Source organism: Petromyzon marinus, chromosome 16, assembly GCF_048934315.1.
Source record: "Petromyzon marinus isolate PM22_M1 ecotype Great Lakes invasive population chromosome 16, UKy_Petmar_22M1.pri1.0, whole genome shotgun sequence".
Classification (NCBI taxonomy): Eukaryota; Metazoa; Chordata; class Hyperoartia; order Petromyzontiformes; family Petromyzontidae; genus Petromyzon; species Petromyzon marinus.
In genome coordinates, this window is record NC_133682.1 from 8262434 (window position 1) to 8286017 (window position 23584).

Below are 23584 nucleotides of genomic sequence, written 5' to 3' on the forward strand. Positions count from 1 at the left end.
TTTCGTGACTGCAGGAATCCATACTCTTTGGTTCTTTCGGTAAAGTCACGTAGGTAGAAATAAAAATAAATAAATCACGACGTTTCGAACGCAACTCAAGTGTCCGTCTTCAGGTGAAAATCGCGAAATTCGCGAGCAGCTGGGATGTCTGAACAAAAGAGTACACTAATATAATAATTAAATAATATATTCTGTTGTTAGGACGCGTGGCAGTATTTGCAGACTGTTTGATTCTGAAGTATTGCAGCTAACGCTGTGTAACTTTAAGAGGCAGCAATAACTACGCAATGGAGACATTCCATCGCCACTTGAGTACAACACGGAGTATAAATTATACCCAGTGAAATATCATGGGACAAATACTGTCAGAAGGCATCGTGTTTATTGTACTCATCAATAACAACAATCTGCCAGATGTTACATTGACAGTACTCTTTTGCACATGTACAGAATGTCTTATAATATTGCACATATTTTTATTGTACAAAACGATATACACCAGCGCATATCTATAAACAGCTCTTTTAATATACAATCTACGTGTGTACTTGATATTTACACTCAGTAAAGTATTTATGGATAACAGTTTTTCTTAATGCAGCCAATGTTACTCGTGAAGTATATTAATCGATAGCTAGAGTGTCACTTGTTGCTTTAGGAGTGTCCACATGCAGCCCTTTTTAAAATCAATACATCCGTGAGCCACTCACGACTTATAATATTAAATAAGTATCTCTTTTTAAGCTAGTATTGTCAAACATATGTAATTAAAAGTTGTTAGAATGGAGGACATACCGCTCACTTGAGTGTTCCAACTAAAAAGCAGTGTTGGTCTTGTACTCCCTTAACACAGCACACTAGAAAATGAAATATAAATACAGTACACAAATTACAAACATATACAGTAACTTAAAAAAGAAGAGAACCAAGAGTCTAAAGTGTTTCCGTGCTCTAACGAGTGCTAGGCGGTACTTATCTCAATTGGGACTTCTGAGAAATGGATGGAAAGTTCACATCCCTGCGATGGGCCACTACACATTTCGTTCAGTGGCCCATCATGACGAAATGTGCAGCGGACACCGACGGGTTATCTACCCATGGACTGTGATGATGATGATGGGCACCGGTCCGTCCATATGATTTAGCCACAGGCATCAGAGGTGATGCTAAGTGTACTGACCCTGGTGGGGTGATGGGCCAAAGTCAATGCTTGTCGATATGTGGACTTGAGCTCCCAGGAATGAAAGTCCCACGAGTGGTGACTGCGTGAACAATGTGTGTGTTTTATGTCAATTACCTGTGTCACTGTGCTAGTTTTATTAGTCTTTTTTTTACAAAGCACGTGTAGCATTCACCGAACACATACGGGCATCGAATTGTGTAAGAAATTATTATTTACACATTAAGGGCAAATTATGTGTGGATGATAAATTAACATTACATTTAGGCTAATTGAGCGAGATACAAACTTGACACGTAAGATTAAAAAAATAATTATAGGAATAACAGAGTAAAAACTCCACCGAAAATAATAAGTTTTTTGATCAAACCGCAATCCCAAATTGTAACAATTCTCACCAAGCTGGGACGAGGCGGTGGGTGAATCGTTTGCAAATATCAATTATTTCCTTAGCACTGTATCACCCTGAGCATAACAAATTCAAACATAATAAAATTTTAAGAACTTTTGTCGACAATCTCTTAAATAAATGATAACTGTTCTACAGCACAGCAGTGATATTTGTTTCATATTATCCACACGTGAGCTCTCCTTCCCCGCTCTTCTACAAACGCCGTTCATCAACTAAGCACAGTACGAGTTCTCCTTTCGCTTGAGCGACGGGTAGAGTTTCCGTCGCTTACGTCGGTAGACGCAGAAGATGACGAGCAGCAGCGCGCTGGAAAGCAGGCAGCTCGAGAAGAATACCACGTGCCCCTTCGCTCGGAAAAACAAACACGCCGGGCACACGGTGCCAGCTTGGGGCGTCCCGCCGGGCGAGGTCGCCCCATCGTCGTCGTCAATTTCGCCGACCCCCGTCGGTTCCGGGAACCCGTTAGCGGCGATGGTGGCACGGTAGCGCCCCAGCGAGGCCTTGGCAGCCGTGTCGTAGTACGGGGAGGCGTAGAGTCCAGAGAGCGGGGCCACCTTGTCGCGCAATGTCCACGCGAAGTAGCCGCCCACGCGCACCCCGTCCAGCCGGTACGCTGCAGACGGTGGCGATGATACCGGCAAGAAGATACAGGGTCACGTAACAAAGACTTAACACATGCATCAATAACACTGCCCGAAACAGGAAAACGTATACAGAAGGCGACGTTTTGGCCTTAGGACCTTCTTCCTGGCAGAGAGGAAAAAAAATACAGGGTGATCCATTTCTAAATAACGAACTAATTTATAATGAGCCGCGTAATTTTTTTCTCGACAGTTGATTGACGAAAGCGAAAGCGATGGCTCTGTATCTTACAGAGGAGGTTAACGCATTTAATTAGTGTACAGTATTGAGATTGGTGAAAGACAAGTAGAAGCTTTGAATTTAAACGTTTTCTCAATTTCTTTAGATTGCACTGAACTTCGGTACCCTTACATCTTTGCTCCCCACCTTTGGTAACATGTATTGACTGGCTTGGTGTAGTATGGTCAACTAACCCCCCACAACCCACATGGCGTGGGGAGGCTCTCATCCAGCAGTGGATTGACAAATAGCTTCACATGTATATCACAGTTGTAGCTATGCGCATGTAATGACTCATCACCCCAAGATTCATGACATGAGGTCACGACTCAATTCAAGAGTCACATTATTTTCGTCTCGTTTGTTCTGTCTGATAAGTATGACAGTGTTGTCTGTGTCATCTGTTTCTTTTGTTCTGTCTGTTTCAATAGTGTAAAGATAATGTTTGCATATAATTTACATATGTAGTAAATCATGTATGATCACACGCATGATTTGATGCACGTATTGCGAGTGCAAAAGTATTTTATCGATTGACTATAACTATATTAATAGTATAATTAACTCCAGCAAAGTGATACTCGGGAGATTAATACCACTCAACCCTCACGCTGGGATAAGCTCTGATTTTTATGCAATTTTTATTTTATTTTTTATCACAGTCGTTGAGCACAGGCCCATACGGCCGGCAACAAGCAGCGCTAATGAGGGTGCAATCGACAGCAACGATCGTTGTCGTCAATTCCGCATTACCCTTGAGCATCTCGTTGATGTAGCGCTGGTGATAGAGCACCCTCAAGCGGTCGTCCGAGGGGGCCCGGTCGTCCACACCGTTGGCGGTGACGAGGATGGCGGCGCCCCTGGCTCCGTAGCGCCGTGCCACCCAGCCCAGCACCGCGCGCAGCCCCCACGGCGCCACCGCCAGCCCGCCCGCCGACCGCAACCATGTCATGTCCTGCCAGGGAGAGGTCACGTATGAATGTTGAAGTTACGCCGCGCCGCACATGACCGACCGTGCTAGTCACCGCAGGAGGACAGTGTCATTGGCGAGGGCCCCTTGCTCGGACACGGGCTTGATGCAACGATGGCTCCAAAGCAGTAACTGGGTTGGGTTTAGGGTTTAGTGGACCAGCATCAATAACTTGACGATTTTGTCGCTACAGCTAGCGACTATTTTTGGTTTCCCTAGAAAGAGTATTTGCCAAAGCTATGAGTGACAAATCTAGGAAATTTCTGTGATGAGGACACTGTAGATTTAGCAGTGATCCCCTGTGCGCATTAAGGATTCTATATCAATTTACTATATAATAATAGGTTTTGCCCTTTCTGGTAATGAAACAGGTATTAAGATTTTGATTTAAAGCTTTCGTGACTGCAGGGATTTATATTCTTGGTCCTTTCGGTAAAGTCACGTAGAAGGGAAACAATAAAATAATAAAAATATAAAACAATAAAAGTCTCACGACGTTTCGACTGCAACACATGCAATCATCATCAGATCTGAAAACCACAGCAAGAAACTACATCATTAGACCTCCTTTGGCAGTACCAAATGTAATAATAGGGTTATTCCCCTTTTTTGGCAACAAAACTGAAACCTTTTTACAAGGATTCATGTCTGCATCAACCACAATACCTGCAGTCAAAATGTAAACAAAAAACATACTATGATACGTGACTTTACCGAAAGAACCAAAGAAGATGAATATATGCATTGTCCTTGAAACTGATTGGTCCACACCAGAAAGCCGTCCCTTGGTGTGGACCAATCAGTTTCAAGGACAATGCATATATTATCATAGTATGTTTTTTGTTTGCATTTTGACTGCAGGTATTGTGGTTAATGCAGACATGAATCCTTGTAAAAAGGTTTCAGTTTTGTTGCCAGAAAAAGGGGAAAAACCCTATTATTACCACAGCAAGAAAATTTGAAAAAAACGCCACTTTTTTCAAAAATTTTCTTGCTGTGGTTTTCACACCTGATGATGATTGCTTGTGTTGCAGTCGAAACGTCGTGAGAATTTGATTGTTTTATATTTTTATTATTTTGTTTCCCTTCTACGTGACTTTACCTAAAGAACCAAGAATAGGTATTAAGATGTTAAAACATCAAACTGAAACCTTTTTCAAGGAGTCATGTCTGCATTAACCACATATACTTGTGGTGAACATGCAAACAAAATAACATGCTCTGAGCATGTTTTTTTTATTCCTTGCAAAAGGTTTCAGTTTGGTGTTTTAACATCTTAACACAACTGTTTTATTGCCAGAAAGGGTAAAACCTATTCTTATATTTTGATACTGGCAAGGGAGTTCCCATGATCAATTTACTATATTTAATCTTTGGTATATTGTGTAGTGATGTCATTACCAATATGTGTTTTGACTGTCTATCAGTATGCTTTGTTTAATACTTGGTCAATTGTCTAGTGATATTTTTTTTATTACTTTAGAAAGGTCTATCTAATGATACCTAGTGACTTTTTCAGATTTGTTTGGCAACTTTCCACTTTGAAGAGTTGGCAGCACAGTGAGCGGATGCGCTGGGCCGTGACGCTACAAAGTGGAATGGTGAGGGAGTCCACACGGCATCTGAGTTTTGGGCACTAACCTTGATGATGTTCACGGCGCGGTCGAGCGCTTGGCTCGAACCTGGCTTCTCATCGTGCAGCACCAGCCTCGTGGTGAAGTGGTTGAGTGCGATGAAGTCGTATGCTCCCCGCACGGCCGCCTTCTCCTCTTCCGTGAAGCTCGGCACCCGTGACTCTGTGAGGTTGAGCTGCCTGCGATGGGCGATCCAAGAGCTCACCTCCTGCGGGTAATCCCCCGTGCCGAAAATCGGCTCTGCGAACCAGCCCAGGTCGAACAGCATGGCGCGCTCGGCAGTGGCGGCGGCGTCCACGCCCGCGAACGGGTCGGCCGCCTGGTACCAGTCGGCCCGCAGTGCCAGGGACACTTGGCCGCCCTGCTCCGCACGGAACTCCACGTCGTAGACCCGCCAGGCCCGAGCGTGTGCCCGGATCAGGTTGTGAGCCCTGGCATAGGCGGAGCCAGGGCTGCCCTCGGCGTGAGCGGCCGTGCTGGGCTCGTTCATCGTCAGCCATGTGCGCACGGCACCGCCCAGCTCGCCGAAGCAGAGGCGCGCATATGCCGCAAACGCCTCCACCGCGGAGACATTGAGCCAGCCACCGGCGTCATTCAGGACCCGGGGGAGGCCCACGTGGCGGTGCGATGGGTGGTACAGCGTAACCACTGGCTCGATGGCGTGATGCCGCAGCTCGGTGGCGAGGCAGCGGTAGTAGCGCAGTGCGGCGTGGTTGGGCCTCCCGGGGTCTCCTGAGGGCAGCAGCAGAGACCAGCTGAGCGAGAAGCGGTACGCTGTGACGCCGGTGCGCCGCAGTAGGCTCACGGTGCTCCTGATGCTTGTGAAGTCGGTACACTGCGACAGGCGCGGTTGCATCCTGAGGCCCGGCAGCTGCAGCAGTTTCCCCGAGTGGTGCACGTCCCATCGGTAGACGCTCGTGTCGGCAAACTGCACCGACGAAGGGGACTCCTCCACCTGGAGCAGGATGAAAAGCACGTGCGTGAAGCATGCTCGCTTGCCTGCTTGCCTACTGCATCAGCGCAGTGCTTTCCCTGTATGCGTTTTGTTCGAATACAGAGCAAGTGGAAGTAAATGAGTGCTACAGTCAATAAGGGAGTCCGACATCTGTTTTTTTAAGCAGTACTCCAGCGGGATGGATACATTGCAAGTGATAATATGCTTCGTATATAACGTTCTTTAACATGATTTTGTCCAATTGCATTCCAATTGTGCTATTGGCGTCATGTTGCGAAATCTCAAAACTCTGGGGCTTAGCAATTCATCACCCTTTGCAGACAATAGCCCAGGAAGATGACATGACAGAACTATCTTAAAAGTTAATTTAATAGACCTCTATATCGACACTAAGGGCACACCATTTAATTTCCCTGCAAAGAGTATTCATCGCTTATCAATCAAACGGCAGTGTTTGGAGCTGGAATTTACCCAAACCACGCAAAAACAATAGTTTAATGCAATCGTTTTCACGTGCAGTCATTGGTGATGATGCTAAGATCACCAGTTCGCTAAACTCAATTACCGGTGTTTTGTCTGGATTGAATAAGTTTATTCAGGAACCCATCGATGTCATCACAGTGTTTGGGAGCCCTTGGCCAACAGGCTACCCCCCCTCCCCCATCTATTGACCGCCATACAGAAACCTGTGCTGGAGGCCAATGATCGTTTTTTGAAAAGCGTTTGCAGTGCCAAGCCTTTTTTTTGTCGACATACCAGGCAAGGCCAATCTCAATACATTAATTGCTGATAGCACTGCAAAGCCTTTGTTCGAGTCCCCTGCATTCTTGGAATATTTCCGCTGCAGAATGCAGCGTACATTCCGCTCTCCCGAGTGGAAAAAAAATCGAAAATGTCTGCAAGCACCTCTGGGTCTGCACAGAGTTTGCCTTAGAGCTCTCGGATTAATCCCAAATGCAAAGAGTTATGTGCAGGTAAGTGGAGAGGCAGCCACCCTTGTTTAATGAGCCTCTGTGTGCTTGATAACGGCAGGGCTGGTCTTGATGCCACGTGCTGATAAACATCACAATTGGGTATCACAGTGCAGGTCAGCAGCCAAGTATTTTCCCCTTTTGTTAGGCAAATATCTTTGGCTGGGCCACGCCACCTATCAGTCTGTGAGTCCCTCTGTCTATGCGGTTGTCTGTCTGCCTGTGGAGGAGACAGGTTAATGAATAATGCACTTTGAAATGTTTACTTGGATAATCGCAACATGCCGTTTTCACAAACGTCTACTTTGTGTGATGTTAACTGTCTGGTGTTGATGGGTGGATGCCGGGCCATATCCTACACAATAGTCCTGCCATGCACATACGGTCCTGCTCCGAAGGCATCACAGCTGGAAATTGAAATGATGGGTAGAGCGGTGGGCATAGCGGTTTGTGCGCTCTGCTATGAACCCAGCGAGCTAGATTGCTAGGCTACGGCTAACATCAGTGGCGAGTGATATGTGAACTGATCCTGGCCCTCAACTTCCCCAACACACGCTGACCAGCATGGCGAAGTTGTGACATCGGGAGGCTTCATCCAGCAGTGGATTGATAAACGGCTGTAAAATATAGCAGCATTAACGAATACAGCAAAACCTCCCCTCTCGCGGGTTCAGTTCCTGCTCTTTTGCGGCAAATTTATTGAGGCGCAGTTCACCAAGCGGCGCCCCTGCGGCTCGACCATTCGAGGTTAACCGCGATATTCCTGTACGCATCGTAAATACACTGCTCACTATGATGCTGCCGCGGAAAAACACACGCGATGCGGTCTTATTCCCATCTTGTTTCCCAAGCGGCCCATCGAGGGTCCCCAGGCCACGCGGTGTTCCCAATGAAGTTCAGCCGCACGAATTTTCTGCCTGCAGTGTACACTACTATTGTACGCTACATTATATGTTTACACTGTATGCATATTGAACTTCTTTTCCACTGTACGTAGCCAACTGCGCTGTCTCCGAGTAGACTTACATTCGGCAGATAGTTAAAAGCCCCATGTGATTCTTGTCGTATTGTTGAAAGTTTCATTGCAACATATAAAAACCATGATTTCGTAGCCTGCCAGTAAACCTTGTAAGAAATTAACAGATATGAAGGCGGTAAAATTGCACAACAACCCAATAAACGCTGGTGCCAGTTACGTAATAAATTACACCTGACAAATCTGTAAATGTGGCATTTGGGTGCATAGTTCATTTAACTTTGGGTTTTTTTATACGTATGCCCATATCTCGGTTGAATGTGCAACTTGATATCGTTTTCAAAACTTATGGGTATCCTTAAAAGGTCTTTATTTGAAGCATTATACGTAGATTATTTAGAACGTATTTTGGTGACCATTATCATCAGCCGTGATCAGTCCACTGCTAGATGAAAGCCTCCCCAACTTAAATATATTTCATATTCATCTTACATCAATATACTATAGAAATAAATATAATGATATGCATCCCTTTCTCCATCGACCGTTGGGTGAGGGCCTCCCCATACCATGTCGGTTATAGGGGCTATCTGACCATATTTCACCTTCCTGGTCCGTGTGTGTTGGTGAAGTGGGGGTCCAGGACGAGAACAGGGATTGCCTACTGTCACCAAGAAGAAAACAATGTCTTGACATTAATTGCCAAATTACCATCAGCGGTTTATAGTGAAAGAGTCTCAAATTAGGTAGACAGGAATGGTGTGGTTGGCCTGAAGCCAGCGGTGTCTCGCGGCTCCGGCTGTGGAAGCTGTAAAATTCTGCCTCAGGTTTTCCAGTCTTGGGTAAAGGGCACAGGTGGATTATGTAACAATTGATATGCATGTAACCAATTTGCCCTCCCCCAGCAATTCCATGAAATGTCACGGATTCGGCGGGGAGGGGGGGGGGATCACCATTCTATATACTTTTTTGCCACACGCTCACCTCAACGATGCCCTCCGTCACTCCCCAGGAGAAGGTGCTGGGGAACGTGCCGTACACGGGCGGCTCGGGCTCGGGGAAGCCGTTGCGGGCGATGACCTGGCGGTAGAGCCGCGCCGACGATTTGGGCCGGCGTGCGCGTCCGGGCGACGTGAAATCGACGTGCATCAGGCCGCGCCGCAGCCGGAAGCCGTGGCCCCATTCGAAGCCGTCGAGCAGCGACCAGGCTGTGAAGCCTTCGAGCCTCACCCCGTCCTCGCGCACGGCTACAGGGTGACAGGGGTCCGTGTGAGCTGCATCATCATCATCATCGTCGTCGGTGGCGGCGACGGCTTTATCACCGGCATCGTCTACAGCACTGTTTTTCACAAATTTTCAGTGTGAGGGTCGCCACACATTTTAAACCATTGGGTTTGACAGCACGATGGGGTGTTTTCACATTTGTGTATTGTCAGTGGCCGCACATCAGGGGCCGCACTAAAGGCCAACAGGGGCTGCCTGCTGGCCCGCGGGCCTTGCAATGAAGACTACTGATCTACAGCATAGTCAGCCACAGAGCAGCACCATCAGTCGCATCACCATCGTTTGATTATTTACATTGCGCTTCATAAAGTATTAAGAAAAGTACCGAAGCATAGCAGGACATGTTGGTTAGTGAGTGACCGACTAATCAATACTCTTATATAAGCGCACAACTTTATCTATCTGTGATGAACGCTGCACTTTCCGTCGTTTTCATGCAGAGGGCGCTGTAAACCTACACGCGTTCCCTGCATGAACGACGGACACGCAGGGACAGACGTTCGATTACGTTGGAATCGATCTGCAGACGGCGGTCTTCTCGCACGGCCAGCAGCTCTATGTCGCCTTATCTCGATCCCGCAATCCCAAACAGGTGAAAGTCCGCATCGAACCGAACCCCCAAGTAAAGCCATCTACTTAACGACGAGAGAAAATTCACACGAAATGTCGTTTTCAATGAAGTCTTCCAGATGTAAAATTATATAAGCTTTTAATGAAGAAATACAATTATCTAATTCAAAACATAATACAATTCAAAAATGTTTAATTTTTAAACTTCAAAACGGACCATCGGGTGCTTGCGTGAATGCGTCGTTCGTGTGACTTTCCTGGCCGAAGGCCGTAAATGGTTGTGAGGGGCGCCGCAGTCGTCCCCGAACAACCCCTAGTTATCATATATTTGCCTATGGAGAAAACACTTTAATCATGGATTAGTAGTAGTAACAATAGTAACTACTACAAAGTGTTGTCAACGTTTCAAGCAAAGCCATTAAAGGATGCTGTTTGTCTACAGATTTTTTGTGAATAAGTATAACGTCTTTAGATTGGTCTCGATCTGACTGCCAGAGAGGACTCCTTGACAAGCAGTGGTGGGTAGGCTATTCCATAATGTAGGTTAGAAAGCGCTTGCAGCAGCTTTGTAAGTTATTACTTGCTCCTGGAGAGTCTGACGGTTGCCAGAATCTAATTAATTGCCTCACTGAACGATAATAATGAGCTGGGGGAAAGCCGTGGCGATCACCCAATGCTCTCCAGGCCTCGTTCTGCCATGCTGTGTGTTGCAGTTGGACGCTTCCCGTCATTGAAACAATGTCAGTGTGCTGACACTAACGAGCAGCACGAGGTGGTACTGATACTGATTTCGATTGAAAGTCATCAGTCAGTGGTGGCAATTCCACGTGACTACCGTTGGGGACCAACCTGCCAATTGCACAACCGCTGTTGTATTTGGTGCTACTTCTGTTAATTCTATTTTGGGTAAACTAATCAAACCTGTTGACCCAGAAGACTCTGCGAGAGGGCCTTGATATGGTTATTATTAAAAAAGAAAAGGTTCATCCTCAACCACCAACATAGGTATAACAAATCAACAAGTTACTAATGTAACCAAAATTATTACTTGTTACAATCAAAGCATAAAATTGGTACCAAGGCAGACAGAAGGTGCATAGAACTGAGTTGTTGGTATCAACAGTGAGGCTTGCTGTTATTGAAAAAGAGTAAGATGATGGTAATAATTATGAAATACGAATTAAAGTGACACAGCAGCTAGTTCAAGTAAGGAATTGCTGTGACCTGAAACATTCATAAACAATACTTGAGTTGGCATTCCAGTTTCCTCAAACATATAATTTGATATGAAGGCTTTCATGATCAATACGATTTTATTAACTTCACACGATCTAACCCAAAATCAACCAATTATGGATCATCTTGCTCATCTGCTAGAGTTTTGCTGTTGTGACTGACGAAGATGATGGGGATTTTATGCCCCAAATTTTAACCAAAACGTGCTATTGGCATCATGTCATTAGATATTTTTTTTTGTCATAACATTAGAAAACGGTCAGCAGAAGGAGATATCGCGTAACTCTTTCTGAAATTTCTTCAAGTGACCTCTTATCCACGGCAATTTCCCACTTGCCCTGCTACAAACAGAAATGTTCACCACATGATGAAACACCATTAAAACTGACATTTCTTCGTGGAATGTTGATTTTGCTGAATTAGGCATACAACCGGACTGATGCCTTCAGCTCAGCACACTTTAGAAACTGGTTTAAACGCAGGCAGCTGAATTCCTGAATCAAACCTCTGGAAATCAGCGTTGCAACCTCAGCACTCTGACCTCTGAGGCACACACCACCACCTTGATAATGGTGATGATGACAGCGGTGACACGAATATGCATGCATGTACATTGTACGTAGCCAACCGCACTAATTGGAGGTTCGACGACGGCGATGCATGGCACTGCCCTACCTCGCAGGGCGTCGTTCAGGAAGCTCTTGAGCATGTACATGTTGGCGGTGTCACGCGTGCCCCCATCGCCATCCGAGAACCACCCGCTCTCGGCGAGCACGATGCGCGGCCGGTCGTACTCGAGTGACACCCAGCTGAGCAGGGGCCTCAGCCGCAACGCCGCCTCCTGGCCTGCGCGCCGTGCCGCCTCCAGCCGCTCGAAGTTGGTGGGGCCGAACGCGAGTGCGAAGAAGTCGGCCGAGCCGCGCACCTCGTCCCGCTCGGACAGACTGAACGTGGGCAGACGCGCGCCGAGCTCGTTGCGCATGCTGGCCGGGTAGTCGCCGTCGTGGAAGATGGGCCGCGCGAACCAGCCCAGCGCCGAGTCGAGCGAGCGCTGGCACGCGACGATATTGGATGCGCTGGTTCCACCGTCGCCGGCGGCAGCGTTGGGGCTATGGCTGCCTCCCCGTGGCTCCACCCAGTGCGAGCCGAGCACCAGCGACACCTCGCCGCCCTGCGTGGGCTTGAAGTGGCGCTGGTAGATGCGGTAGGCACGGGCGTGCGCCTGTGACAGAGATGCGGGGATCGCAGGTCGCAGAGTGACCGTCAGTTAGCCTTAATCGACAGGCGAGAATCTGTGCAGAGGCAGTGCTTTTCTAGGAGTGATCTCTCACATGCGGCTTTCATGGACTGAAAAAAAGAACGCATCTCTAGGTGTTGGTGCAGGTATGAAAGCCAGACAACTTATTAAACATAATTGCAGGTAGTTGGGAATATTTTGGATGTGTAAATAGAAGAGATGGAGACAACCTGGAGGAATTGGTCCGACATTGAGTAATTGAAAGGAAACGAGCTTGATGTCACCTCATCCTAGATGATGGCTACGATGGAGTAAAGATTTCTCGAAAATATTCAAATATTGGAGGAGGAGGAATTGCTGAAACTTGAGAACTGGACTGGAATCTCTTAAAGTCAAAAACGACCTCCAGACAACGAACAGATCACCTCCACACATATAACAATCTATAACCTCCAGCCCATGATTGAATGCATGATGACAATTCTGGGTCATGATTATATTCAACGCAAAACATATATTTTTCTATTTGTTTTTATTGTCTTGATTGTGATTCTCACATTGTTACGTGTCGTGTCTTTGTACAATATTCTATTCTGAACTCTAAATAAGGACAATTTCCTTAAGTGTTGTCCTCGCTCGATATGTTTTTGATAATGTTTTTGCTTTTTTCTTGAACAACACAAAATATATATTGATTTGTCATATACTTTATATATTGGTTTGTCATATGTTATATAAAGGTACAGGAGTTGAGAGCCTAATTTGTACAATTTGTCTCTTTTGTAAGCGAGACTTGGGATATCCACAACGTGTATGATACCCTGGGTCACCCTTTCACAATAATTAAAAATATCTAAACATTATCTTATCCTGCAGTGTAATTATGTAGATGCCGTTAAACATCTATATAAAATAGACGTTAGACCATGCCTGTGAAATGTCACCGTTCAGTCCTACGAAGACTCAATCTGGACATCTGTGAAAAAGAGCTTCATAGCTCATCGGATTCCTCCAGCCTAAATAAAGATTCTGATTCTGACTCCCTTTCCCTCCTGTCCCACGCACCCACCTTCCTCAACACATCTACCACCGCCTCAGTAATGTGTCATTACGTTACTGTGCATTACATTATTGTTATAAGTATTGTAAGTTGTATGTTTATGTGCATATATGACAGATGAGCAATACACAGTTGTGTGTAGAGAATCTGTACGGCTGAGTTGCACATTCTGCAAAGTCAAGAATGGTCATCCTTCATAGGAATACGGAATTTCCGCTGTAAGCTCAGTACAACGACCAACCCAAGTCTCATTTCAATGCGAGGACAATTAGACTTGTATATACTTTTATATAAATTATACAATATATGAAGTACTGAACCAGGCCCATTCTCTCTCTGTGTTATCTCGACCCAACATTACGGTTTTTATCATCACCCGTACTCCAGGGATGGTAAATTGAGGAATCAACAGTGGTCATCCTACATATAGACTCGTGCTTGCCATAGCAATGTGGAATTTCCACAACTGGCTCAGGATCACCAATGGTAATGTACAACATCCGTCGCTCGTTTGAGCAGGGTGACACTAATCTTTGTAGGATGTATGTGATGTGCAAACAACGATATGAGGATTGTGTGATCATACTGCTTTCGAGCCTTGCCTGCGTTCTGTTGGCTTGAGCGACACACTCCACGTGAGCAAATCTGCTTTAGTTCTCTGATGATGGGGTTAGGTTATTGTATTTGTAAGCGTTCAGCGCAAAAGATTGATGGAACTTTTGGCTGACACTGCCCGACGAGTGAGACCAATCAACCTCCGCGCTGTGATTTGGGCGCCAAGGTGGCTAGGAGATGTTGACCACCTCGCCTGGTATGCAGGAGGCCGTGGGTTCGATCCCGACCCTGACACCAAGGTGGCTAGGAGATGTTGACCACCTCGCCTGGTATTCAGGAGGCCGTGGGTTCGATCCCGACCCTGACACCAAGGTGGCTAGGAGATGTTGACCACCTCGCCTGGTATGCAGGAGGCCGTGGGTTCGATCCCGACCCTGACGCCTGTATTTTTGGAGTTTGCATGTTCTCCCCGTGGTCGCGTGGATTGTTCTCCGGGTCCTCCGGTTGTTCCCTCCACATTTAGAATCAACATGCATTTAGAGTATTTGGCTGCTATAAATTTCCACGTGATAAGCCACCTCATTAGGCTATCATTTATGACCAGGTCGCATCTGAAAAAGAGCTATATGGCTCAGTGGGCCTTACCTGGTAAAAGAAAGGTTCATTTTTTTCCAAGCGAAAGTCATAAAGTTCGGATTGAGCAGCCATTCTAGCACATCGATAGATGTTAATCCTTAGAGACTACAAGTTCATATGATGACACCTGACATTTTATGGTGTTTCCGAGGACGTGGAGGTGTATTACATCCCATGGACCAAGAGATAAGTGCACATTCACAAGGATGTGGGGAATGGATGCGCATACGACACATCCATGGACGTAAGTGATTGTATGATAATTTTGTGATATATCCAAGGACGTGTTACACTGTTGATATATACTGCGTACAAGGATGTGTATGGAAGCTGCGTGATATGTACACGTGGACTCGGGGGATTGTGGGATCATATGCCATGGTATACATGATTGTGCATATAACATTAAGTGATTTTATCATCGTATAATACGCACATGGAACTATAGACTATGCGATGATGTGATGTGCACAACAGAGACGTGGGGATTGCATTGTACGCATGTACTTAGACACATGCTGCGCGAAGAATAATAGCGTTTCATGAAAAACGATCACGATGATGGTGGATGTATGGCATGCAACCCTCCCCCGTACCCCACCCCACCCACCCACCTTGATGAGATTGTGAGCCACCACGTAGGGAGAGAGGCCGGGGTCTCTGATCCCGGGCGCGTGCGTGCCGCTCCCGTAGCCGTGCCACGCCACCGCGTACGGGTTGTGAACCGTGAACCAGGTGCGCACGCGGTCCCCGAAAGCTCGGAAGCAGAACTCTGCGTACTCCGCGAACGCGTCCACCGTGGCCTCGCTCAGCCATCCGCCGTGGCGCTCCTGTAGGGCTTGAGGCAGGTCCCAGTGGTAGAGGGTGACCACGGGCCGGATCCCTGCGCGCACCAGCAGGTCGATGGTCTCGTTGTAGAAGCGCAGCCCCGCCGCACTGGGCTCTGACGCCGAACCGTTGGGCAGGAGCCGAGGCCACGAGATGGAGAACTTGTAGTGGCTGACGCCGAGCCAGCGCAGCGCTTCCACGTCCTCTTCCGCGTGGTGGTAGCCGTCGCTCGCCACGTCCCCGCTGGAGCCATCGAACATCTCTGGGTGCCCGTGGGTGAACTTGTCCCAGATGGAGGCGGCCTTGCCATCCGCGTCCCAGGCGCCCTCCACCTGGTAGGCGGCCGTGCCCACGGACCACGAAAAGCCCTCGGGGAATCGCGCCTCGTCGGCTGGAGGGGACGTGGTGGAACCAGAGCTGAACTTCTCCCAAGCCTTCATGCCGTTCCCTGGCTTGGCGTGGACGCGCCGGTGGTGAGGCTGATGGAGCAGCAGGAAGAGGCAGACCAGCGGTGCGATATTTGACGTTGTCATTGTCCCATCCGCGAGCATCAAATGTCCATGGTCTAAGCTGTCCACCTTGTTGCCAGGCACAGGTGCGTGTCCACCGAAGTGCTTACCTGCAAGTTGGATTGCGCGCTCCAACAAACGTGGTCGAGTGCTTTAAGCGTGTCTCGTGGAACAATCCTGAATTAATACCAGTCCGTGACGCGCGCGCGTTGCGTTGCGTGCCCCTGTAAAAGACCTGCCACCATACACCCCTCCGTAGATAACGTTACGTGAACATCAGTGCCCAATCAATACCTGACGCCCACACCGCCACCTCGCGTACCGCATTCCCCGCTACTGAGCGGCGCGCAAGGCGGGACCCGCTAGGTCGTCCGCCCTGGCGCTCTGCTCTCATCAATTATTACCAAGTTATTGACTTTTGACGCAAACACACAGCGAGCCCCCAACCCCCAAAACTATCCCCCGTCACCCCACTAAAGCCTATCTCGCTCCCCCCCCCTACCTGCCCGCTAGTTGATAACAGGTGCGCGCGCGTGTGTGTGTATGTGTGTATGTACGTGAGCGGTGGCGCAGCGGTTAGCGCGCTGCGCAACGAACCCGCGCGACCCGAGTTCGATTCACCGCTCACGATCAATAACAGTGGCGAATATTTAAACTGGTTCTGAGCCCCCCCCCCCCCCAAGTTAACTCAGCCTCAAATGAGTACCTGGCGCGGTGTGTAGTAAACATCGCCACTGGGGAGACAAAGGCGGCCGGGCGTGGTGCTGGCCACCCACCCCCTCGTGTGCCACAGTGCCGGCCTTCTTCATAGGTGCTGTAAGGTAACAGCACTTGCCCCGCCAGTCTGTTAAGGCTATACGGGGGGCTTTGTCTTTGCACGCCACGGGCTAGCATCAGAAGCGAGTGATATCTTAACCGGTCCCTGGACCTTCTCTAAAATCAACCTCGTCTCAAATGACTTTCTTTCGTGTGGCTGATGTAGATGCAAAGCAGCTGGCTTATTGTAATTTTAATGAGCGTTTAAGGTGGTGTGGGGTGTGCGTGGGGGTGTGTGATCGTTGCCGGCCAACTCTGTGAAGCGAGAAATCACGGAGAATGCTATCAACGCGGCGACCGAACATCGATCGTCGATCGAACATCGATCGTCGATCTCCCGGTCCCCGGAGCGACAACAATAACACAAGTGCCTGGCGCGGTGCGTGAAAGATATCGGCAATGGGGACAACAGAGAGACGCACGGCCCTGGCACGTGTTTGGCCAAACCACCTACATCATCGTGTGCCCGAGGAACCTTAATAGGTGCTCGCCAACAGCATTGTGGTTCTAGCTTTGCGCAACAAACCAGGGCCACCTGGGTTCAAATCCCAACCACGGCTAACATTGGTGACGAGTGGTGTCAGAACGTGTCATTGGGCCTCCTCTAGATGTATCTATGTGTAGTGTAGTGGTTAGCGCGCTTCGGCTACGAACCCGGATCGGTTCGATTCCTGAACCGGTCCTGGGCATCCCCTAGGTCGACTCAGCCTCAAATGAGTACATGGTGTGTGGGTGCAAAACATCGCCACTGGGGGAGACAAAGGCGGCCGGGCGCGGTGCTGGCCACCCAACCCCCCACGTGTGCCGTGCCGGCCTGCATAGGGTGCTACTCGCGAGCAGCACTTGCCCCCAACAGTCTGTTCAGGCTACACGGGGGATCTTTGTCTTTAGCTTTTATTACCTCGTCTACCACCGACCCGTCTGCCTCTTTGCTTGTGTTTCTTAAATGTTATCAAGATCGGGGTGTGTGTGTGTGTTTATTTGTAAATAGGGAACTCCCTCGCCAAAAAAGGGGCCATGAATCTCAATGGGATCGCATCTGATTTGGTAAACAAGAGCGATTACTGTAATTAAAATCTAATGTCAATGCATATGCATGCGGATTAGGTTAAACAAGTTGAACATGTACGTGTACAGTATATAGCCAGTTCATTTGGGGTAAGAATTACGTCGTACAACTTTAATACTATGGCCAACGTAATTGATAAAAACATCAGAACATTCTCTCTATATCAGCTTCATGATAACGTACAGCCCTTCGTCAATCCACTGCCGGACGCGAAGGCCTCCTCCTCACGTCGTTTTAGTCGTGCGAGTTGTTGGTGTACACGACCATACTTCACCATTCTGGTTGGTGAATGGCAGTGGCCCATGAGCGATTTAGATATCACTCGCCACTGATGTTATCCGTGGTCAGGGAATTAGTCTGGGACCGCTGCGTCGTGGCTTAAATTGATATAATCTCATAAGCGTGCTTAGATACAGGCGGAAGGGTGAATACTCGTATTTAAATAATCCTACTTATTAATGAATACATTGGCAATGTCTCGTTCACATATCCGTCTCCACGTGAAAGAACAAACATGTTGGGCACAACCCATCAGCTGCAGGGTGTTCTGCTAATGCATCAGCAGCATTGGTTCAAGAAAATAAAACTTAGGGCCGGTTTCGACACGCGGTTTCTCATCAGCAGTCAGACCTTGCATTAATCAATGTTGGTGAACTGCTGAACTGGTAGGCAAGGACGTCTCTTAACGATATGGGTCTTAGTTTCGACGCAATATTGCATAGTAATGCATAACTTAATCATTCGCTCCGTTATGAATAATAAACACAATTTACGTCTTACAATAACCACGTTCGTCAATATTCATCACCATACAATGATTCATATCATTTATGTATTACACCGAGGGTGGAGCGGTGACGAAACTTCTTGCAGACTGCGCGCTATAAACCCTGCAAAACTGAGTTGGACTCCCGGCCACGGCTAACATCAGTAGCGTGTTACATTTTTCACTATCATCCCTTCATCATCGTGGTGAAGTATGGTCAAACAACCCCCCATGGCCGACACGGCAAAGGGAAGCTTCCATCCAGCAGTGAATAGACTAAAGTGTGTGCATTATTATTATTGGAATTTCATTCAACAGTACTTTTTTTGTACGATTTGCTGGCTGGCCGGAGGGAAGGACGGACGGCCACGTCTTAAGAACGCCGTGTATAATTACCAGGTGTTCATACGTGCAAGATAAGCGTGTACCTAATAACTACTGTCAATTGTATTGCACTGAATGTACCGTAGCATTCGTCAATCTTATGTTCCAATCTCAGTCTAAACAATATATCCATTGAGCAACGGCAGACACGCACGGGCATGTGCCGAGACAGTAAGTGCAACTATCCACTGCGTTGAGTATATATACATACACACAAGACAAACGTTAACTTTAAAACTACGCGAGGTGCTATAACAAAGACTACATCGAGTCACTCAGGGGCGTCAATAACACGGGCTCGTTTTAAAAGCCTTGCTGATGGATAATAATGCTTGTAACAAGACGCGCCACGGCAACTCGACAGACATACAAGGCGTGGCCTTTATAGAGTTTATTACAATCGGTCTCCTCTACCTCGTGAATTTAGACAAGGGGTATAAGGGACGAAACAGGACTTTAATATTATTATTACACCTTTGGGTGTCACAACATCATCACACATTAGCGACGTCGAATCGAAACGGGAGAATAACGGTTCGTTTAGTAATATGTTTTACCCTTTTAACTGGCACAAAAACTGACACCTTTATTCAAGGCATCATGTTTGCAATAACCACAACACAAGCAGTCAAAATGCCTTTTGGCGTCTTCTGGTCCAACACCAGTGGAGACTAGGCTCTAAGAAAAGCTGTCTCGGGTGTGGACCAATCAAATTCAAGGACAGTGCATATTATTATCAGAGTTGTCTTTTTGTTTGCATTTTGACTGCTTGTGTTGTGGTTATTGCAAACATGATCCCTTGCATAAAGGTGTCAGTTTTTGTGCCAGTTAAAAGGGTAAAACCTATTACTATATCTTGTTTCTGGCAAAGGAGGTCTCATAATGTAAACGGTTCGTTTATCACCGCGTATAAGTTTGGCATTGCGTTGGCGTCCGTGTGACCGAGCGCGTGTGAAATTATAAACTTCGGGTTTTGTAGGTCACCAAAACGATTCCACCGCCAGGAACCGATTTAGTGCGACTGAGAATCCTTGCGGTGACGTATGAAGTGTTGGGCATCGTGTGGCGGCGGGGCTTTCTCAAGCGGATGGCAACTTCTGCCCAAAGGGGCCGTAGATTTTATAACTTACCCACCGCGGCATTTGACGCCGAGCTGTGGCTATTATCGTGATCCCATCGTTATTGTCAAGCCAGAGAGCGTGTGTCAAAGCGAGGTTCAGCTGAGATGTTTAGGATTCGTCGGCTCCGTACAGACGTTGCTATCCGTCAGAGCTGAAGGGCAAACATAAAAACAGTGGAACAGGTTAGTCTTGTGTACAAACAGGGCGTGCACACGCTGGTGTTACCCAGTCCACAATAACCTCGTGCGTGTACTGACACCACACACATTATCACATTCTGGGCCAATATAAATTAATGGACTTAAGTTGAGATTTTGCATACACACACAACTGGTTGCGCGGCTTGAAAAGAGAGCGATGCCAGCGTGTTAAGGACACAATGCTGTCTGATCGTCGTGTTATCTAACGCATCAGCTCATTAAGTCCAGGTGAGAGCGGTTTTTCCTGCTCTTGGTTCGATTGACAAAGCGTTGAAGGTTGGCCAAATGAGGTAACTATTAAAGTTAGAAGTGATTTAGCTATTCAATTGCTTTGGGTTCGTTTAAACTGCCTGCTGTGCTGACCTTGGAGTGTAATGCCATCTAATGCGTGATGGGCTTTGGTTTCTACAGGTTAAGGTTTATTTTGGCACGAGTAGCACAACATTGCAATAACAATAATGCAATGTTTCACATACATTCAGCTGGGCGCTTAAATAGGGGACCCATCTTTCATAGCTACAATACGTAGTGTACAAGAAAACTCTCGACCGGTTTCGACATTCATTGTCTCATCAGCAGAGTCAGGCTTGCTTGAATCGATGCTGAACTGCCAGATTATTCGAGTGATGATACAAGTCTGATGAAACTCTAAGCGTCGAAACCGGTCCATGGTTTAGTTGTGAATAAATGTTTCTGAATTTATGCACTCCCAGAAGGCCGTGGGGCCGATGATTTGCGTATAAAAAATGCTTTTATATTTTTATGCGGAAAGACGGATATGTACAGGGTACATTTTGTTAATTTATATTCTCCACAACGATGCTAATGAAAATTGTGTGTCATGTATAAATTATGTATCTGGCAAACAATCGATTCTCACTCTCACGATCCCAATGTACACGCAAGCTTTAGCGTAAGACTCTACGTACGAATCTGTATTTACAATGCCCACATCTACAGTAGAACCCTTCTTAACGACTACAATTGGTTTCACGAAACCGGTCGTTAAGTAATTTGGTCGTTAAGCGAGTACAGGAATTACACGTTAAAGGTTGATTTAAAGCTTTCGTGACTGCAGGAATTCATATTCTTGGGTCTTTCGATAAAGTCACGTAGATAGGTTCAAAGAAAATAACAGGAAGACGACCGCTTGTGTTGCGATCGAAACGTCGTAGTTTTTTGTTATTTTCTTTTAACCTATCTCCGTGATGACGCCTTTATACAAGGGATCATGTTTGCAATAACCACAACACAAGCAGTCAAAATATAAACAAAAAGAGACAACTCTGATAATGATATGCACTGTCCTTGAAATTGATTGGTCCACACCCGAGACGGCTTTTAAAAGTACGCCTTTTGGCGTCTTCTGATCCAACACCAGTGGAGACTGGGCTCTTAAGAAAAGCCGTCTCGGGTGTGGACCAATCAATTTCAAGGACAGTGCCAATATCATTATCAGAGTTGTCTCTTTTTGTTTGCATTTTGACTGCTTGTGTTGTGGTTATTGCAAACATGATCCCTTGCATAAATGTGTCAGTTTTGGTGCCAGATAAAAGGATAAAAACCTATTACTATCTCCGTGAATTTACCGAAAGACCCAATAATATGCACGTTAAAGGCTTAATTCGTTCCGACAGCATCGAAAGTTACCCTTTTTAACCCAAAAAACGTACTTCATAATATTTAAAAAATGCGTATTACTACATAGAGATACAAACTTTACGAACACAATATTAAAATAAATATGGAACGTTAAATCAACGCATTAATATTTACCCTACGTAAGACAGCCCGTATTAGGTAGGGGGCGCCCATTTACGCGTACGCGTTCCACGTGCGTCAGACTCGCCCTCGCGCCTCCGCGCCACCGTAGACACGCCCATCTGCGCATGCGCGGCGAGGTGGTTTTGGCGCGAACTCGGCAAGGGCCCACCCGCGTCAGCTGGGCCCATGGTGAGCATCAACAACGATAGCAGCAGCAACAACAGCAACATACACGCAGCGACAGCGAATAACACACAGGCGGCTACACACACACACCTACAGCAACGCGCTCAGCCAGGGGAGCAGTTGTGGTTGCTGCGTGGCCCCGGTGGAGCCTCAGCGCTCGTTCCTGTCTTCTGGGTCACACGCGCGCCACTTTGCTAGCAACACTCGTTCATGCCTTCGACAGATTATTGTTGGCGTTATTTGTTACTTACAGTAATCATTTACCATTGCTGCAATTAGCGTTTCACCTGGTGTGGGTGTGTTCGTTGCGGCGGCAGTCGTCGTGGTGAGGCCGTGTCTGCAGCAACGAGTTGCGGTAGAGGGACTGTTATTTTGCTCGGAAGTCCTTTCGTGTCAATCACGCGAGAGTTGAGATTCGCCGTCTCCTCTGAGCTGTTATTCTGTCACCGTACGACACTGCTACGAGATAATCGGTTGTCCCATCCTTTTAGGTGACGTACTTTGCTTTCAACCACGTTGGCGTGGGTCGAGTTTAGTTCTCCCGTTCAGCCGATATCCAAAATCAAGAGCCGAATGGCTCACAGGGTAAATCATAACTGAAAATTTCCGCGTGAATTAATAACATTGACATCTTGTATCCCATTTGAAATATGATCCTTCATTGCAATACATGAGATTAATTATTTAATTTTAGGCAATTATATATATATTTTTAAATTTGACATGGTATGGATAAGTCGTTATGCTCTTATGGATGAAGCCATTTGTGTATCGCGTAATAATCTGTTGGTGATTCGTTTAACCGTTTGACAGTATTGATGTTTGCATCCCAATACAGTGGTCGCCGGTTTGATTCTATCTCCCTTATCGGCAGTTGAAATAATTGGCAAGTTTCTTAAACCTCCTCGCCCGCCACCTCTGCACACCCACACCACCACAGTCAATCAACAGGCCGCGTGTGGTGGGTTAAAAGTGTGATACTCATGTCTGAAAACAAGACGTCTGGCCAAAGGCGGGGGGGTGGGAAGCGCTAGAACTCCTTCGTAGTCGAGGGCCTGCTGCTATCAGCGGCGGCGTTTACAAGTGCAGCCCTGCAATTACTTGCTAACGCCGCTGCTTAGGGGAAGGGCCATTAGCCATGCGAGATTGTCAGAGTCGTGTTTTTGTTGCTGATGTACAGCAGCAGCTCTGCATTAATCCGCGGTGATGTTTGGGGTTTCATATCGCAGGTCCCGTAATAAGCGGCGCGCCGTGGAAGTTAGTTTCGTATTGCGCTTACATGTCTTGGCGCCGACAATGCGGTGTGCCGCGGATTATGGGAGGAAAGAGTCGGATGTCTCCATGAATCCACCAACATTTTGCAGATAACATGCGAAGCACGGTCACGGGGCGAGCACCAACATT

At 47.1% G+C, this 23584-nt stretch overlaps 2 protein-coding genes across 4 annotated transcripts in view; one reads left to right on the plus strand and one right to left on the minus strand.

Moving 5' to 3' along the window:
* Positions 1-363: 363 nt before the first annotated feature.
* Positions 364-16273, minus strand: KLB (klotho beta). 3 transcript variants are annotated; one of them, XM_032955273.2, is made up of 7 exons: positions 15985-16273; positions 15152-15844; positions 11725-12271; positions 8944-9206; positions 5065-6012; positions 3207-3408; positions 364-2205 (listed from the first exon to the last, which is right to left on the minus strand). In XM_032955273.2, exons 2-7 carry the CDS (start codon positions 15803-15805, stop codon positions 1805-1807), a joined length of 3015 nt encoding a protein of 1004 aa, XP_032811164.1. In that variant the 5' UTR covers positions 15806-15844; positions 15985-16273; the 3' UTR covers positions 364-1804. The 3 variants fall into 3 exon arrangements, with proteins under 3 accessions (XP_032811164.1, XP_075923600.1, XP_032811163.1); XM_076067485.1 differs by having other exon boundaries at positions 364-857; positions 1864-2205; positions 15152-16273; XM_032955272.2 differs by having other exon boundaries at positions 15152-16273.
* A 5790-nt stretch (positions 16274-22063) lies between these two features.
* The window catches only part of RFC1 (replication factor C subunit 1), a 38317-nt gene continuing 36796 nt past the window's right edge, over positions 22064-23584 (plus strand). Inside the window, exon 1 of the mRNA XM_076067486.1 lies at positions 22064-22183. Within this exon, the coding sequence (XP_075923601.1) occupies positions 22181-22183 (3 nt within the window). The 5' untranslated portion in view covers positions 22064-22180. The remainder of the gene's footprint in view (positions 22184-23584) is intronic.